The sequence below is a fragment of the Vigna umbellata genome, chromosome 4 (genome assembly GCF_029865625.1).
Source record: "Vigna umbellata cultivar VRB3 chromosome 4, Vumbellata_1.0, whole genome shotgun sequence".
In the NCBI taxonomy this organism is placed as follows: Eukaryota; Viridiplantae; Streptophyta; class Magnoliopsida; order Fabales; family Fabaceae; genus Vigna; species Vigna umbellata.
This window is the reverse complement of record NC_142168.1, coordinates 67943759-67964115: the sequence shown is the minus strand read 5'-3', so window position 1 is coordinate 67964115 and position 20357 is coordinate 67943759. Positions and strand designations below refer to the sequence as shown.

At 31.5% G+C, this 20357-nt stretch overlaps 1 protein-coding gene across 1 annotated transcript; it reads left to right on the top strand.

Annotated features, from left to right (window-relative positions):
- The first annotated feature begins 15130 nt into the window (after positions 1–15130).
- Positions 15131–18374, top strand: LOC148201045 (protein mago nashi homolog). Its single transcript, XM_088114357.1, has 3 exons — positions 15131–15484; positions 15578–15754; positions 18111–18374. Exons 1-3 carry the CDS (start codon positions 15266–15268, stop codon positions 18168–18170), a joined length of 456 nt encoding a protein of 151 aa, XP_087970483.1. The 5' UTR covers positions 15131–15265; the 3' UTR covers positions 18171–18374.
- The last annotated feature ends 1983 nt before the right edge of the window (positions 18375–20357 follow it).

Genomic DNA, 20357 nt, shown 5'->3' with positions numbered 1-20357 from the left:
TCATGTGGCAGCTGATGGGTTTCTAATTACTACACACCCACGAGTGCACGAACGACCAAAGCTACATATTCATACTAGTCCGGACGATCGGTTAAAGTGGTCGGTCAATATGTGTTACATGTTTTTTTATACTTGTGTTTAATTATTTTATCTGTTAGGTGTGTTTGAATTGTATGTTCACATGACTATTAAATTACATTAGCTTACCCTTCTTTTCTATTTTGTAATGTTGCATATTCGACATTTCTTTTGTGCAATGATCATCTGATGGATGTGAGCATAGAATTGTGAGGTTTCGATGAAGCAAGCGTTGGACGGAGAAGACCCAACTGTTTAGACTAGGATCGATCGGTCACGTGGAGATTTTGTTTGGACCGATCGCTTGTGTTCATAATTTTGTTTCTTAAGCTAAATTCTGTAAAGTTTTAATTTTATAGTTATTTTGGGATAACTGTAATGTTAATACTTTATTACTTAGTAAATGACTGATATATTGTATTATTCTATGTGATGACTCTATTATATAGTTATACTATATTTTTGGGATGTTAGAAAAGCAACTAATTTTAACATATTTTTTAATCTTTGTTATATGTCTTCTTTCACATTAGATATCTCACATTTTTAAGTCTTTCTTATTCTTCTATTACTTAAATTTAGTGAATTCAAATGTGAATTTCGTTACAAAATAATCGTGTGTGATTTCCTATTAGCTAAAGTTTATTGAAAACACATATTTGGATAGATTTTACTTTTTATTTAATATTTTTTTTAGATTATATATTGATCAAAGATAAAATGATTTTAAAATATATAAATAAATACAAATATTATGGTTTTGTAAAATTAAGTTAGAATTAAAATTTATTTTTTAACATTGTATTAAAATAATGAGTTTGAGAATATAAAAGATTATATATGAAAATTACTTATACACAAAATAATGATTATATTTGATGGATTTGTTCAAAGTAATTTGAGATAATTTGTTATATGATAAAAAAAATTATAAAATAATAGAAATTCTTAATTACTGTATAACGTTAAAATTTTGGTTTCATATAGTATTAAATATTGATATTTCATTGATTTTTTTAGTGTTAACTTTTAATTTCAGTTTTATAATGAATAGCATTAACTAGATTATAGATTAAAAATTGTTTTTTTTTTTAATTTGTGATATCATTTTAAAATTTTGCTCTCCTATTAAAACATTAACTTCATGTATTAATAACTGACCAATTCATTTGGGTTAGTTTTACTTAAAGAAAATTTTTAATATAATAAACATAACTCTGTTTTTAGCTTTCTTATCTTAAAAAAACAACATTTTCAACAAACCTCTTAGTATTTGTTTTTTCTTTAATGTCCCTATCTACATATTATCCTATTCTGTACATAGTCCAACCATGATTATTTGTCTCCAATATTTTTCATTATATAGTATTATGCTGCCATTGTAACTCCCATCATGGTTTGGAAGTGCTTATTTGTCACTTTGTCTTCTTAGATTCCCAAATCCAAGCATATCAACATTTCTGGACACTTCTATATGTCTCTTTTAAGAATTCAACTCAGCACAGTTATGGGAAATGTTTGGTTAAAAAATAATAACTAGTATTGTGTTGTTCATTGTAAGTCCTATCACGGTTTGGAAGAGCTTTTTTGGTTACATATCTTCCTAGATTCCCAACACTACCAAAGAAACTAAATTTAATTAGTGGTTTGTTTTCTTTCTTATTTTTAACCCTTAAATTATAATTTCTGTTACTTTATGTTAACAGTAACAAATGTTTACATTATTTTAATATTTTTATTTTACACCGTTTGAAAGAGAGCAAATATTCACCCTGATTGCTAAGCTAGCTCAGTCCCAGTCTTCTGGTCCGAGGAATTCGATTACGAATTTTTTTAATGACTTAATTTCTAATTTTATTCGAATTTAAAAAAAAATTATTAGTCTTTTCAATATAATATTTTTAAAATATCAAATTTAATTTTTTAGTTTTTAAAAACATCAATAGTTTATTAATTTTTTAAAGACATCTAATTTGATTTTTTTACCTAATAGTTGGTTCTTTAATTTTCAACTAATCATTTACCATTTCTCTTCTCCATTCACCAAAATCTTAAGTTTATTCGTTTTAACAATATGTTACCATTTAGAAAATCAAGTTTTTTTTAGAATTTACATTGCTTTAAAATAATAAAACTCGATTATTTTATTAATAAAAATTTAAAATATAAAAAAATTTTATAAACGGATTTCATAATTTTAAAAGTATATCATTTCTTTAAATAATTTTCATTCTAGAGTTCTCTCAACTCTTTCTATATTTTCTCATAGATCATTTATTTGAAGATCGGAGATCGTTAGGATGATCCTTGAGGTAAGCTTTCCACTTTTGTTTGATCAATTTCTCAAATAAAGTAACTTGGTTTTCGGTCCTTTTTCTTGGTTGGTATGTCCTTTGTGTGTATTGGACCATATTGGTTCGCATGTAGTGTTTGAGTCTTCTATAAGAGTTTTTATTGATCAATGGTCAAAATGATATATCATGATCGGGCTTGTGTTGTTCATAGGGGTAGATAGACCTTTATGTACTTTTGGAGGTGTTTACAAAATTCTTGAGCAGTTTAGTCTATCTTTCACGTAAAGGAAGTTAATTGCGCTGCTTTTAACTGATAGATAACTTGTAATTGCTAATTGCATGCTTGTATGATATTTAGTTTGTGTGATTAAGATGTATGATGAAATATGATGCATGGAGTTGAGTTATGATTCAATTTGGCTCACATGAATTCTATTTTGAAATTTGGTATGTTTTATGATTGATATTGCAATTGAGAAGAATTGAGTTATTGAGTTGTGTATAATATGATAGTTGGTATGTTTTGACATTTGTGGTTGTTGTGAGACTAATTTGTAGGGTTGGAATGACATAAATATGCAAAATTATGTTTTGTAAAATTATGCAGACTCCCAGGATGAAAATATACTCATTGGACGTGGTTAAAGTTAGAGAACTACTGACTTGATGGTCATTGGACAAGAATATCTCATTGTTGGACACAACCAAAGTTAGCTCACTGACTTGATAGTGGTTGAGCAAGAATAGACTCGTTGAGCGAGGTTAAAGTTAGAGAGTTATTGATTTAGTGATCGTTGGGCGAGAATAATCTTGCTAAGCACAACCAAAGTCAAACTCATTGACTTTGCACTAACTGGGTGAGACAAATCTTGCTTGACAACTTTTGTGAGAAGTTAAATACTTAAGTTCTAGTGATATTATGGTTGGGTGAGTGTGCTTTCTAGCACTACACGTTGAACGAGTAGATATTCTTGTTAAGCGAAAGTATTAGAGTTTAACTCAATTTTCATATGTCTCTTATGGTATCTTTAATGTGTGTGATTTTTTGGATGTTAAAATGATTGTTGGTTTATAATGTAATATTAGAATGGTTGGTACTAATCCAAGGAGGATTAGTAGTGGTTAAACTAGTGTGTGTATTGATATATGGATTTTGTATTGAGAGTTATCATATCGCTTTAATAATCATCCAATATCAAGTAGAGAAGGGTTGAGTATGTGGTGAGAGGAGCAAGAGGTCTTAGTCTAGGAGTTTTACCTTGGTTAAAGATATTAACGGATTAACTTTGTGTGGTAGGGTGAAGCTCATTGATAATGACTTTACAAAATAATAGAGGTCACCACAAGTGCATAACTCGTCAGAGTTTGATATCAATACACATATATAGATCGTCAAGTCTTACATGATTCTTTTGTATGTGATATGTTCATGATTATGTATGATTTACATGTGATAATATCTCTATACTTGTCTTATGATTTTTATTTTTGCATATTAGCTTACCATTTCTTCTGTGTTTATTTTGTATGTGTGTTTTCTTTGTTTTGCAATAATCACCTTAATGGTATGAATAGATAAAGATGTCACAGTTGATCCAATACAGAATGATGGTGATGCAACAACATAATTTTAGGATAACTTTGTTTTGTATAACTTCATTCTTTTGACAAATTAGTTATGTTAGTTTAGTAATATGACTACGCAGTACATAGTTGCATTGATGTTGTAATACAGTAGTTACATGTTAGTCTTCTCTACTTATTAATTATCATATCTATAATGTTTTATTTAGTAGTTTTATATTATTAAATGGAATGTGACACCATCATTCATTATCAAACAAAAGAAAATCAAGGAACAATCAAATTTAATATTTTTAAAAAGCTAAAATTAAAAAGCATTAGGAATTTTCTTTTCTAATTGTAGTAAAGTTCAAGAAAGATCTCTCAATTTACTTTTGCCTTTCCCACTTTTTCAATTTTTTTGTGTTTTATCTTTTTTAGTTTGCTCCTCTCGCCTTTAGTTTTTGTGTATTTCAGCATGTAAGGTTGAGATATCTCCATGTGACCTATTCTTTGCTTTCATCGTAAAACAATGGTAACTTTCTATTCAACTTAACTATTTTCGATTCAGTATCAAAACTTCTAGTTCCATTGATTTGTCTTATTCTTCCACCAAAATCCTAATCATCCTGGCAACAGTAAAATGTTGTTGTTCTCTGCTTGGGTCTGCTTCAGCACTAATATATTCTGTTTGGAAACATTGTGATATTCTATGCTGATAGTATTGCCGAGGAGAGGTGTATGTCATGAATGATGATAATCTTGCCATGAGTAAAGGCTAATCGAGTACTAGGATGTTTATGCATTTTGAAATCGGATTTCATATGCTCTTGTAGAGAAGGTTCTACAAAATAGCTAATGACATTCCAGCAGTAATATTTGTCATCCCCATGCGAAAGTATTAATCAATTTTTAGTTTTATGAAATTATAATCCTTGTGTAGGGATTGATTAACATTTCTCTATCTTCATTAAATGACTACGAAAAACTTCAGTTTAAATCCAAAATTGATCTGGTATGCTTTGAATTATATTGGAATTTTAAGTTCTTTTTCTATCTTCATTAAATGACTACGAAAAACTTCAGTTTAAATCCAAAATTGATCTGGTATGCTTTGAATTATATTAGAATTTGAAGTTCTGTGTTGTAAAATAGTATAATGCATGGCATTTGGAAATTTTTGGTGTTGTGAAGTAGCTCATAATCTCCTTTTGTAGATTGCACATGGTTTTCTCCTCACCAAGGCATTTAGTAGCAGCTGGTGCATGCATCATCATAATGGAGAATGCGTACAAGATGGATTTTTCTCTTGCAGGTTTCACAATATGTTGCTTAATATTAGGTTTTGGTATGTTTAGCCGTTCATTTTGAATATTAATACTCTCTTCAAATTTTATTTTCCATTGATTGTTTGTCTAACTGAATTTGGAGCTGATAATTCTTTGTCAAACTTGTTTCAAACATAGGGTTGAAGTCTCGTACTCAAAGCACTTCAGATCGTCTCGAAGGTCGGACGAGCTATATAGTGGTCTTCCAGTTGGCACGTAGGATGGACGGGCTCCCTAGTGGTCCTCCTTCTTTCAAGTTACGTTGTTCGTTCTCCCTCCTCCTTGTTCAAGCCGTGTGGACGGGCACCTGTCAAAGGCACTCCGATGCTCAAGTTAGTAATGTAACTTAGCGGTTGGCAAAGCAAGTAATGCATGTATATTGTGCATCGTGATCCTAAAGTCATACCTGAAACTTTTATTTATACTAGTCGTGATGGACTTTTATCTTTCGTTAGCCTGATGACGGCCCAATCACAATTTAATTTGCTTTAGGGGCTTAATGAGTCATTATCGTTTATAATCAAACCATGTTGTCGGCCTTGGTGGTTGGCCTGCCTGGTGGTGGTCGGCCACTCGGTCTGGTGGTCGACTTGGATGGTCGGCCTAGATGATCGTTGGCCTAGGTGGTCGGCCTAGGTGGTACCTAGGAGATCGTACGGTACACTTTCTATGTTTTTTTATTTTATTTTATATATTTGGGTTGCAATTTGAATTTCAAAGAAATATGTTAGAAATAACCACTTAAACTAGAGTACATATAAAATAGTATCAAACTCTTTAGTGAAAACTCGCTAAGCAAGTAGTGCCTGAAGACTCATTTGCGAAACAAATAGATAGCTTGCCGAGCAAAATTATCATTAAAACTCACAAACTTAAATTTTTCAAAAGTCGACCAGCGAGACTTATCTCACCGAGCTATCAAGTTAATGAACTCTCTAACTTTGTCTTCACCCAACGAGTATATTATTGTTCAGGGACAACCAAGTTAGTAGCTATCTGACTTTGACTTCACTCAACGAGTATCCTCGCTCAACGACAACTAAGTATGACTTTGACTTTGCTCATCGAGTATATTCTCGCTCAATGAATCTACATAATTTTACAAAACATAATTCTACATATTTATGTCATTGTAGTCCTGCAAATTCAGTTCAATAACAAAAACACAAATTCCAAAACATACCAAATTCGAATTATACAACTTTCATTAACTCAAATCATCTGTAGTACCAATTAGACATAACATTCCCAAATTTCATCATACCATCAATTCATGCAATTTAAGAACCTATCCAGAATTCAACAAATTACACTCATCACAGATCAATCATTTCGTCAATTCATACAATCATAAAATTAAACACTTCAAGGTATCTATAACTTAAAAACAATGCAATTAGTTTCTTTTACTTGACCAAACAACTTGCAAGACCTCAACCAGCAAAACTCCTTCCAATTTGTAGGATGTTTTATCTACATATAGAAACATCTTAAGAATGATCACGATATATTGTTATGATCAACAAAAACTCATATAGATGACTAAAATGATGCATGCAAGTAAAAGAATGCACACATACAACAAATATTAGAAAAAGACCAAGAAAATTTGCTAAGACTTAACTTACACGAACGAAGAAACTGATTTATCCAAATTGAAGAGTTCATCGCATGAGTCAACCCTATTGTCTTAGTTTTTTAATCAAACAAATAGAGAGAAATAAAGAGAAGTCAAATAACTCTATAATAGTGATTTCTAGAAAGGATATTTGTTTTAAAATAAAAAAACTTTGTTCATAAAAAAATTACTCATATTAAAACCTTTAAATATTAAAATAATTGAATCTCACTATTGTTAAATCATTGTCACTTCTAAAATATCATTTTTAGGTCTTTACATAAACACTGAAAGAGTGCACTTTTTAGTTTTTTTATTTTCTTTTAATAATTATGACCAAAATTAAATTTTTTAGTTGGAATAGGTCTCGTATTTTGAAGCCTATGGGTCATTATTTCATAGAAAAAAATCATGGATTGTTTGTATTTTTTCCTTGTTTTCTTCTTGACTATCATTGACTCTGGCGTTTCACCTCAATTTTTGCACACGGATTACTTGACACTTGTGCTGCTGACAAGTTCTGATCTTCGTCTATTGGTCACTAGGGATGATGGTAAAAATGAGAGAATATTCATCCTTATCAGCAAATCCAAGTGCTCTGTTGTTGTTGTGATTGATGAAATTCCAACCAATAGTTCTGGCAGATCCTTCTTTATTAGTGCTGCAGATAGCAGAGCTTTTTACTTCTGGTGCTGTGAGAAGTCCAAGCTTTTGGGAACTGAACTACTCGGGAAGGTTTAGCTATTTTTTAGCTTTTATATTGGTTCTTTATATTGTCTACTATGTCTGCAAATCAATATCACTGTTTAAAATATATGCAGGAAACACTTCGCAATCATAATTGTATCAATGAATCCATAGACAATGTTAAAGCTTTAGAAATTGGAAGCAGAGTGGTTGGAACACAAAAGAAGGAGAAACTTCTCTTAGACCATATTGATATTAGTAAAAGTGTACGTATCTATGAAAATTATATGAATGAAAAAAAATAATATATATTTTAGAATTTAAGAACTTTTAAAATGTTATAAACATTTTTTTTTGTGGTTTTTAGTTGTCAAAATATGATATATTTTGTGGCGGTTTTTTTGTACAGTAGAATGGTGATTTCGGATTGCATTTTAAATTCGGTCTAGATTTAATTTAGATTTAATCAAATAAATTATATATAAAATTTAAACTTATTTTAATTAGATTATATTGGTTTGAATTCGTTAAGTCTAATTTAAGTTAATTTAATTTAAATTAAATTTACATATTGTATTAATTAAATCCAATATGGGATTGAGATAATCGACATCATATAAGATTAATCCAACTTAATATGAGTTCAATTTGGATTCATCGACCTAGTTATCACATGTTATGTTTGAGTCTTCTTTAAAAGTTTTTGTTGATCGATGGTCCTAATGATATGTCATAATCATGTTTGTCTTGTTCATAGGGATAAATAGAATATTTTGTACTTCAAAAGGTGTTTATAAGGTTCTAGAACAATTTTGTCATCTTTCATGTAAGCTAATAATCTTGTTTTAAAGTTATAAAGTCTTTGATAATATTAATTTGCATGTTTGGTTTCTCTAAAATTAATTGATTTGTTGATATTGGTGTTTGAATGGCTGAAAATGTTTGTATGTAGTTTGCATTGTTTGAATTGGTGTTGAATTGAGGATCTAATCATTTAAGTAAGTTGGTATGTACTTTGACATTGAAAGTTTTTTAACCTAAGTACTAACTAAGTACGGAGTACCAATTTGACCATTTGAATAGGTTCTTTTTTTTTTCTAAATCACAGTTTTAAATATTCTAAAATCTAATGCAACGTGTAATCGCAATCTAGTGCTAAACTTTAGTTCATTGTGTAAGTCTGGAAGAATTTTAGCTCTAGGTAGCTGAGCGCACAAAAATGTGAACGCTTCGGTGGTAGGGCACCACTGGGCTCCACTTTTCATTGTAGGTCCGCAACAATTTAATTCCATGTTCCTGAGCGATAGAAGGGTGTCGCTTAGCGCGATGTTTTCGAGAAGAATGGGGTTGAGCATTAGGACGATCATTGAGAGCCACCTTTCGCGAAAGGATTGGTGATGAGTGTCAAAACTTTTGTTGAGCGCCATTTTTTGCAAAAAATGTCTAATGTGGAGCGCCATTTTTTAGTGCTAGTGTATATGTTATGATCTTTTGATGTTTTGATTTGTTTGGGATGGATTAATATGGATATGAGGTATGTTTAATATATATTATGGATTGATGACATTGTTGTGAGTAAGTATGTTGAATGTTGTGGAAGGAATTTCAATGAGAAGTTTCTCGTAGTGATTTCAGTAGTGTATGTATTGATGTATGGATTATGTACTGGGAGTTATCATGTCACTTTAATAACCATCGAATTTTAAATAGAGAAGGGTGAGGTACGTGGTATCATGTCCAATGATCATCTTACAAGAGAAGCTATACATAGAAGAAAGCTCAAAGAGAAGACGTTATTGATGAAAAAGCGTATAATAACATAAGAAGAAAAGCAACAAGAAAATAGGGAAAAACTCAAAGTGTTCTTACATCGTCTAACACTCAATATCTTTTGAGAGAAAAATCTTTTTAAAAAGATAAACACTTTCAAATGTTAAGATTGTATTGTATTTGAACACATATCCTCTCGTTGAGAGTCATTCATTTGTATCTTATAGAAAATCCAATTTTGGATTTGTTGTAAGTTTTGGAAAGAACTCAAATCCTTGGTTGTTCAGCTTGTCAGAGCGGCTACAGCGGAATGGTTAGCGTGGAATAACAAACCAAAAGGGGGGAGGGTGAATTGGTTTTTTAAAACGAACGTGTGCCTTTTAATATTTCTCCTCAATTTTACATACTAAGAAGATAATAAAGACAAAGTAAAGAGAGTGAGGTTGAAAGAGATTTGCACAGATGACTTTATCCTGGTTCGGATCTTACCAATCCTACATCCAGTCGCTTATCTCAAATCAAGATAAACAGTTCACTAATCACAAAACAATTACAAATTACAATCACAAAGAAACAATTTGTAAAAGTTTAGAAACCACCTTTCTTGATACCACAAGAGATGAACTTGCACCTCCTTTGAGTCTTCACAAAGGATGAAACACTTCCTTCGAATACTTCACGAAGGATGATTTTCTCTTCCAAACACTTCCTCAGACGCACCAAGGATGAACCAGTTATTCCTCTATCACCGTAGTAGCACTTCAACAGCTCCACGGACAAGAGTTTCTTTAGCTGAACAAGATCACACAATTCTTAATGATTTCTGTGTTCTAGAGCACAAGAGAAGAATTGTTGTTGAAGAAAAATGAGAGCCTATTTATAGACTCAAGCAAATACTCTTTCGTTCTTCGTTTCAAGCCATTTAATGCTTTTAATCGATTAATATTCTTGTTAATCGATTAAAATAAGTACAATGACTAGTTTTAACCGCTAGAAAACTCCAACGGTCACCTTTAATCGATTAATCCACATTTTAATCTATTAGATAATCGATTAAAGCCAGTTTTAATTGATTATTGCAGAGACAGTCAGAGTTTTTCAGCTTCTATCTGTATTAATCGATTATCACTAGGTTTAATCGATTAATACAGTGCGTTTTTGACTCTAAACATCAAATTTGAAATGTGAAAGTACATGGAATCAAAACCACTAAGAATCTAAGTCATAAATATTTAATTACAATTATTACAAAAGCTTTCTATAACAATGCAAGTCTTCAAATGATCTTCTTGAAACTTGATATCTCTTGACTTGATTTGGACATCCTCAAAACTTCATCTTCATCATTTTGCTAACATTCTCCCCCTTTTTGATGATAATGAAAACCCCCTTCAATTTAAAGTTTTTAGTAATAATCTGAATAAAAACACAACTTATAGAAGAAAAGAGCATTAATGAATAAACACAGATAAATTATAAGCAAAGCTTCAAATACTTTTCCCCCCTTTTCGATCATGATTGAAAAGTTGTGTTAAGATATCTCCCCCTAAAATTATACTCCTCCTTAATAAAAAGCCTGTATGCATAATATGTAAACAAACATAATATATTTTATTTGATATCAATAAACATTTAAACACATAAGAACATTCAAAGCATACAAATAAAAACATAAAGCATCTTAAAAACAAGAGAACCTAAAATTCATCACTATCCTGAAAATGTTTCTCTAAACCCGAGATCCTCTTATCAATGTTCTTGAGATGAGTACAAATTTTCTTATGGCGAGCATTTTGCAGTTTTGCCATCTCATACACTTGCCTAGATAAGCTTGCTATAATAAACTCTTCTTGCACATGAGATGGCCCCGCAACATTTGTTTGGTCAGGAATTTGTATATTTCTTCTTCATCTACTTGAGCACTAACATCATCAAAATGAATATATGAGTTGCCTTGCTTGATGAATCCCATTTGTCGCAGTGAGTTATCTCCAATTTTGTGATTAGCGAGGACAGGTTCAGCGCGCTCACTAGAGACATTTATGCCCTTGTATTCGCAGATGTGAGAGACCAATAGTGGATGAAAGAGAGGAGCAAAATCCAACCTTTTTGCCTTATACATGATGCTCTATATGAGATGAGGCCAATTAATAGGAATACTTTAAAGTATTCCATACATGATCATAAGATCAACTTCAGAGCATTGGGCATGATTGGACCCTCTTGGACATAAAAGTCACACAAGAAGATAACGTAGAAGATGCTCTTCCATCTTCAGGCCACCAACAAGAAGGAGTCTACTATTCTGGTGTTGTTGGGGATGCTTCAAAAAAGAACAATATACCATGACTTTGTTAAACTCAGTAAAATCACTTGGTATAAGTTGAGAGTTTGGCAATACTGGAATATGAGCGACATTTGTCCAAATGTCGTTGTCAAGGACAATGTCGACCCCCTTGACTCTTGTGTGGAAAATGCCATCATGAACTTTGAGGTTGAAGTAGAAGACCCGGAGAAGATCGGGATAGTAGCTCCCTCGAAGTTCCATTAGATATTGAACTCCTTGCTCGATGATAAGTTGAGGAAAGTTGAAGCATAAGAGGTGAACCATTAGAGATCAATAAACTTTTGCTTAAGAACTTTCCTCTCCTTCCAAAACTGCAAGAATTCTTGTTGTTCTTCCACATCTGAAATCCACCCTTGAATATTAGCTTCACGTGGAGGAGGGTTGTTTTCAAATGCTATACTTCTTCTTCTCCTTCTTCTGGATGACTTAGCCATTGGTGATGGAGAAGAAAGATTATAGCAGAAATGTAGATGAGAATAAGTGAAGAAAAATGAAGAAAGCACGCACAATGAGTTTGGGGATAGCAAAGTAAGGTATGGAAGCAAGAATGAGGTATAAATAAGGTAAGGAAAGCTTCCTAAACGATCAAGAACCAAAATAGAGCCATTTATGGCCGTTTTAGATTGTTGCTAATGGCTAGAAATTTGAAAACCAACATACTGGAGCACTTTTAATCGATTAAAACACCAATTAATCGATTAATTAATCGATTAAAACTTGAATTAATCGATTATTTCGTATGCGAGTCTACAGCTCATCAGGGGCAACACTTTTAATGGATTAAAACATCCTATAATCAATTAAATACGCTAAAATACGAAAAAACACGAAAATTTTCAAGAAAAACACTTCTAAGAAATTTCTAAGATTCCTAAATCCCTCTTAAGCTCATAAAATTTATCCTTAGGCAATGCTTTGATGAAAATATCAGCTAATTGGTGCTTTGTGTTTATTCCACATTTTAATCGACTAATCCACATTTTATTCGATTAGCTAATCGATTAAAGCAAGTTTTAATCGATTAATGCAGAGGCAGTTAGAGTTTTTCAGCTCCTATATGGATTAATCGATTCTCACTAGGTTTAATTGATTAATACAATGTGTTTTTGACTTTGAACATTAAATTTGAAATGTGAAAGTCCATGAAATCAAAACCATTAAGAACCTAAGTCCTAAATACTTAATTACAATTATTACAAAAAGTTTTCTATAACAATGCAAGTCTTCAAAGGATCTTCTTGAAACTTGATATCTCTCAACTTAATTTGAACATCATCAAAACTTCTTCTTCGATATTTTGCTAACACAGCTCAAGTTGAGTTAATATTGACATTAATATATTATCTTTTATATTAAACACAATATATTAATATGTTAAGAAAAATAAACAAGAAGATAATAATATAACATTCATATTACATAATTAATAAAACAATTGAACAACACTTACTCAATTAAAAGATATAGAAAGTTTTCATACTCAATAAATTAAAATAATTAATAGAAACTTAATAGTAAAAATATAAAAAGAATGTAAATGTGATTTTTTTTTTCATTAATTTATACAATATCATAACTACGAAATAGAATCACTCAAATTTATCATCATATTAATTATGTAATTTTATAATATATATATATATATATATATATATGGATTTCTTTTGTATTCATATTTATTTTCTAAATTTACACTTTAAATAAAAGCTTTTTAAATTAAAACAATTAATTTACTTGTTTTGCTATTTAACTGGCATATTTTTAATGTTAACTATTTTTTCAATTTAACCGTCATTTTAAATTTAACTATTTTTTAATTAAAAATTATTTACAATATAAACAAAATTTATTTATAATAAAATTATAAAAATTATTTATTTGTAATTGTATCATTATAATAAGGTTTAATACATCATTTGATCCTTAGTTTTAGAGTTTTTGTTCAAAGTTGTCCTACGTTTTAAAAAAGTTCATTTAGGCCCATATTTCGTTAAAAAATGTTTAAAATGGTCCTTTTGACTTACGGCGTTAAAAATATAACGGTGCAATTGCCACCGTGACCAAAACTAGATGACATGTGCACTTTGATGCGTGACAATGTGAAGTGAATTGACTTGGTGGAAACCTGATATTGTTAGTTTTAAGACTTTAATGGATGTATATTACATAGTTAATAGGATGAAGACGACCAGAGAGGAATTCAATCATGGGGCAAATCCAATGTATGTAAATAGCATGTCGGATGCATTTTGATTGTTGAAAGACTTTTGTCTCCTCTGAAATTGCATTTTTATAGTGGAATTAATCAATGAATTTGAGAAAGGGAAAGCGAACCTAAAGTGAAATCCTTGTCCGCAATCAAGGGCTAGACAACGTTGTTGTAGTTTTATTGGCTACAAAATGTGCTTGGCTTCGTCCGTTAGTGGCAAGGCGACGCACAAGATTCTTTGGCTCCGTTGACAGTATGTCGGTGGTGAGACCAGAAGGAAGGGGGAAGGTTGTGGATTGGACCAGCGGCGATGCAAGATCAAGTGAACCAAATCCTAATTTTTTCCCAAAATTCAATTGAGTGGTTGGTACAAGGGTTTAGGGTTCAAACGATTCAGGGACAGAAACAATAGCAAAAGCTGATGCTCAATGTTTACGTTCAGGTGTTTATGTAATGTTAAATTTAATTTCCCCTTTGGTAAAAAAATGTGCAATGTGGTCTCCTTTTCAATTTAAAATTGTGTACTTTGGTCCCAAATGGATATCAACGAAAACCACATGAAAGATATTTGACTTAGTTTCCACCATTAGTTTCCATTTCCAGATTGTTAAACCCAAAAATCGCGATAGGATTCTTAGGTAAGGGTAATTTGATTTAACCCATTTCATTAACCTAGCTGAAGTTATTATATCTTTTTTTTTTAATTCACACATTCAAATATATCATATGTGCCACTTATTGCAAAAACTTTACATGTCATTTAGTTTTGGGTATAGAGACAACTGCACCGTTATGTTTTTAACGTCGTAAGCCAAAAGAACCATTTTGAACATTTTTTTAACGAAATATGGACCTAACTGAACTTTTTTAAAATGTAGGACGACTTTGAACAAAAACCCCAAAACTAAGGACCAAAGGATGTATTAAACCTTATAATAATAACTATAACAATAATTTTATTACTTTTTATTATCATAAAAAAATAATATATGTATTTTCACTGGTTAAATAAATAAAGTTGACAATTTATAAAAATAAATAAAAAAAACGTTAATTTTTAATTTTGTTTATGAAGTTATAATATAATTTAGAAAAAAAAAGTTAAATATATTTTTAGTGATTAAACTTAAATTTAAATATGACACTTATTTGTAAAATTGTAAAATTTAATAATTTTAATTTTTAAATTTTTAAATTAAATTTATAAACGTGACAAAAATTGAAATTCATTTGAAATGGTTCAGAAAAGGGACCCTAAAAAACCCTTCTGCCCTTCTCCTTCTACAGAGACCCTCAGTAGCTTCTGACGCTCACAATTTCTCTGTTCTCCACGAAACTCATAGAGCTCCGTTTCGATTCGCGGTGGTTTCAATGGGGAGCGAAGAGGAGAACAACGAATTCTATCTCCGCTACTACGTCGGTCACAAAGGGAAGTTCGGTCACGAGTTCTTGGAGTTCGAGTTTCGCCCCGACGGGAAGCTTCGCTACGCTAATAACTCCAACTACAAAAACGACACCATCATCCGCAAGGAGGTTTACCTCACTCCCGCCGTTCTCCGCGAGTGCCGTCGCATCATATCCGAAAGCGAGGTAACCCTAATTTACAGACTCACCAACTAAGTTAACCGTCTTTTTGTGAATTCTTCGTTGTTTGGTTAGTTTGTTTATTTGTTTGGTGTGTAGATTATGAAGGAAGATGATAACAACTGGCCAGAACCGGACCGGGTGGGGCGACAGGAGCTGGAAATTGTTATGGGGAATGAGCACATATCGTTCACGACCTCGAAAATTGGATCTTTGGTGGATGTTCAGAGCAGTGCTGACCCGGAAGGACTTCGTATCTTTTACTACCTTGTTCAGGTGAAATTGTGGTTTAGAGTTTTGATTGATCTATTTAAGGTTTTGAATTGCGCATGCTCAATTTGATGGATAATAATTTGTTGACCATGAAAGATGTTCTCACAATTTTCTCTCACAAATGGCAAGAAGCAGTGGTGTTTGGCTTACCTTTTCAGTGAAGAAGCATGAATACTGAAATTTCCAGGCTTTCTTTTTCTCAGTTGATACTTGTTGTATTCACGACTTGATAAGTTGGACTAAGAGATGTTGGAACAGTTATTTGATGATAGCATGTAAACCCAAATTAAATATGCCAAATAACCGTGATGCTCTGTTTGTTGTGGGGTGAAATGGTTATTGGGGTGATTGTTGAGAAAAACAAATAGGTGTATCTTAGTTAAGGATCTAAAGAACTAGGTAGTTGTTGAATAAATGATTTTATAGCAATCAGGGTTAAAACTATGGATTGGAGACTTCTAGGTCATGGAAACTACAGCTGATAGAAGACCCCTATTTGGCCTGGAACAAGTATAATAAAGTAATACATGGAAATACTATATTAGTGTGTTTCAACAATCTTCTATGAGTGATTGCACAACGGTTCATTGTTTCTTTGGTTGACTTATTCTTCTATAATATTTTATATGTGATTTTCTTATCTTGAAATACATGAATATAAGCTACCTAGTTAACTCCAATAAAGAGGTTATTATAGACTTTAGGAATTTTTATTATTACTTTTTTTGTAAGAGTGCAATGCTCATTTCACACAATACACATGACAGCAATAGGCCTTAGGTATTGGCCACGCATGCCACTGAGACAAGGTTGTATGTTTAATGTTTCAGTTAATAGTGTCTTTGTCAGACTTGGAAGGAAAGGAAATATGCCGAAGTTTGTTGGGATTATTGCATCCCAGTACTTGGAAATTGTATAATTCATCATTGTGTAACAAAATACCGGATGATGTTGGAACATGACCTGATCCCTTTACATTAGAATGAGTAACAAAAGTTTATATGACGTAGTTTGACTCTTGTCCTGTCTAAGGAAGCCTGAATGTGCTCTCTAGTTGACATGATTCATACCTTAAGCACTGTAACTTGCATTGCTCAAAACCGTTTTTTAGAGCTTTGAATCTTTGACAGACTGGAGTGATCTAGGTGGCTGTGAAGGAGACTAGGAAATTCAGTAGTAGTCCAAACAATGGGTGGTGTTGACCTGAAATAATGAAGTCCACATTATTCATGGCCCTTGGGCAAATATGTGTGCCTTACTTGTGGTTTGGGATCAACTTAGAGCCATTTGCTGAGGCGATAGAATGAGGAAGATTGTTTATTTGACTAATGTGGTTTGGGATCAACTTACTGCCTTTGTTCAAAGTTCCTAAGCTGTTTGATTGGTTCTTATACAGGCCAGTTGTAATTTTATGCGGAAGCAGATAAAACTTATGTCTTCTATTACAATACTTCATCACTTCTAATAATTAATGGTGATAATATCAGAGCATGAGTTACTCTTGATGGTTCTGTTCTTTGTTACATCCTTCCAGAATGCTTTCTAAATTATCCTGAGTAATTACTGTTATTTATTTATTTATTTTTTGAGTGAGGAAATATATCATCATGAATCATTCTGAAATGCTGTTCTTGGTCATAGCTTGAGCTTTGCATTGGGCCAGTTTTATGATGTGTCCAGTTGAAGACAAATGAAGGACTCTTCTTTGGTGTTGTGAACTTACTTCAAGTGGTTTTAGATTAAATAAAAAAACAACTGGCTTGTGGTTATGTAATTTGTTGTATTAAATGGTCAGCATTGAGTTAGAAAATAACTCTCTAGTTATCAAGCTGAAATTCTTTTGGCCTTAAAATTATCCTTGTGCTGAAAGTGTGTGCTGCATTCTCATGGATCCCTTTTGGGTAGGGAGAATTAATGTAGAAGTTAAAATTATTCCAGTCGTTTGGGAGAAATTTTCCATTGTCTTGGCTTTTAATAAGCCTATGGAATAATTTCTTGGCATATAGGTCAGATTTATGACTCCTTATCATCTTAAAGCCTTTCTAAGTACAGTAATGAGAAATTAAACAGCTTCCTTGACCAGGGTCCATGAAAATTAGAAAAAATATTATATAACACTGTAAAGAAAAATGAAGACAAAGTGACCTAATAAAGATCACCAGAGAAAGTCGCCAATAATGTAAAAATCTCATTTTCAAAAGTCCAATGTCGTTTTAACTGATATTTGAAAATCCCTTTTTCTGATAATACTTCACTAAGTCTTAGGATGGGTAGTGTTGTGATTATTAGCAGATGTGAATGCCAGATTTTGTCAACTAATACCTTTTTCTGTTCTGTTTTTTTTATATACTGTTTACAGGATTTGAAGTGCTTTGTCTTTTCTCTCATTTCACTTCACTTCAAGATCAAACCTATCTAAGGTGCTTTCAGTATCATGCTTTCTTCCTCTTGGAGCCTTGCTAATGGAGTTCAAGATCTGATAGAGTGACTTTGTAATCGTGAGTATGATTTGGTTCTATATTCTCATGAAATGGAATTTTGGATTCGAGGGTGAAATCCCTGTACTAAAAGTGTTGATTGGATTTGATCGGATTTTATGCATGACTGAGTTATTATTCTTTCATTGCCTTGCTTTCACAGTTGAATCATCCCGAATGTTATATTCTGGAATTATTGTCAGCGTGAGATGCGTACATGCTACTTTTATGACGATTTCTGAGATGGAAAAATATTTTACTTAGTTTATTTCAAAATGTGAGAAATTTAGGATAAAAAAGATTTTGTTGTGGCAATGATAGGAAACAAAATCCTTGAAGTTACAACAAAGATGAGACAGAAAAATAGGAGAAAATATCTATTGATACGTGCAAAAGTTTAAACTGCAATTCCTTATATAATGTTTTCGAGTTTGTTCTTTTTGGACATATTTATAGTAAGTATTCTTTTTACAATGATTTTTTGTTTTTACAGAAGATGGTTTCTTAGTAATAAAGGAAAAAAAAACCAATCTAATAGTCATCCTTGGACTAAAAAAATTGTTTATAATATTTTATTTGTACACATAATATTATAACTCTTAAAATAATAACAACAAATTAGAATGTGTCTAGGAAAACATGGGTGTACAATTCCTCTGTTCTTTTTCTTTATATTAAAAAATAATTTAAGGAATTATTAAACTTTATAATTAAAAATTATAAGAAAATTTTTTAAAATATATTTAAATTATTTTTTATGCTTGTTTGATGTAAAATATTGAAAAATAAAAAATAAATGGATAATTTTAAAATATCATTATATACACTAAATGAGAATCTTTTTCAAATATGTTGTTATAAATTATTCGAGAAGATACATATGTTGAAACTATTACAAGGTTTGTGACTCTTTTTTCAAAAACTTGTATTAAAAATTAATATAATCATTATTATATTTTTAAAAATATTTACATAATTATGTTTAAATATTATAATTATTTATAGTTATAAATATAATATTTAAATAAAGAGTTTCAAAATAAAAAAATAATTAATCAATTTTATTGTAACATATAAAATATTTAATTATAAATAAACCTGTGAATATTAAAATTTATAATAATAATAATTAAATTTATGTATATACCATATGTAATGTGTGAGACCCAGAAAATTAACACTGCAATTATCTGTCACATCAAATTAATGTACACCACATCAATGCTTATCCCCTTTGAAAACCCACTCCCTAATCTGATACATCACTCTGCTGTGCACTAAAAACCGTACCACATCATTCATCTGTATCATTAAAAACGCACTTTGCACCGCATGCACGTACGCCACGTGTCACGAGAGAAGTTTCCAAAGTCAGAGTGGGTGTGCAGGTGTCGGCAGAGGAGACGTTCGTCCAAACGAACGTGGATTTAACAAAACTGAGTTTTTGGAAAAACTCTCTCTCACCTGCACGCACTCATCTTCTACCTCTGAACTCAACCCTTCATTTTCTCCACCTTCTCTCTAGAACTCCCAACTTCTCTCTACTGTAATTCTCACGATTCACCTCCGATCACGTTTCAGCACCGTAGGAGCGTTCGCTGAGCTGAGAGCTACACATTGGACCGAACAGTTTCAAGAACGGAAACTGGTAAGTTCTTCTCCAGTAGCTCGTCCTTAGGTTTTCTGGAAACTAGGCTTTTGGCTGCATGCAAACGAGTAGTCTAAAGGATTTCATGTTTCTGTGGTTAGATTTGTTTTAAGAAGAGCCAAGAGGCATTGAGGGTAGAATAATGTTAGTTGGACGAAAGCAAAATCTTGTGTTAGGAAGTTTCCTGCATTGATCCGGGTAAGGGAAGCTTATATATTTAATTTATACTTGTATGATTATATGAAAGCATGATATGGATTGACTGTATGAAATATATATGTATATGTATTGATTTGTATGTATGAACGAACCCTGTTGTACTGAATGAATGTGATTTCTGATTTGGTTGTAGTGCATGTTGATTTTGATACGTATGAAAGATGGAGGAGTAGTGTATAGTTGGATTTGATGATATGAATGAATTCTATAAAGTATGTAAATTAATGTGGATATGATTTTATAAAGTATGAATCGTATGAAA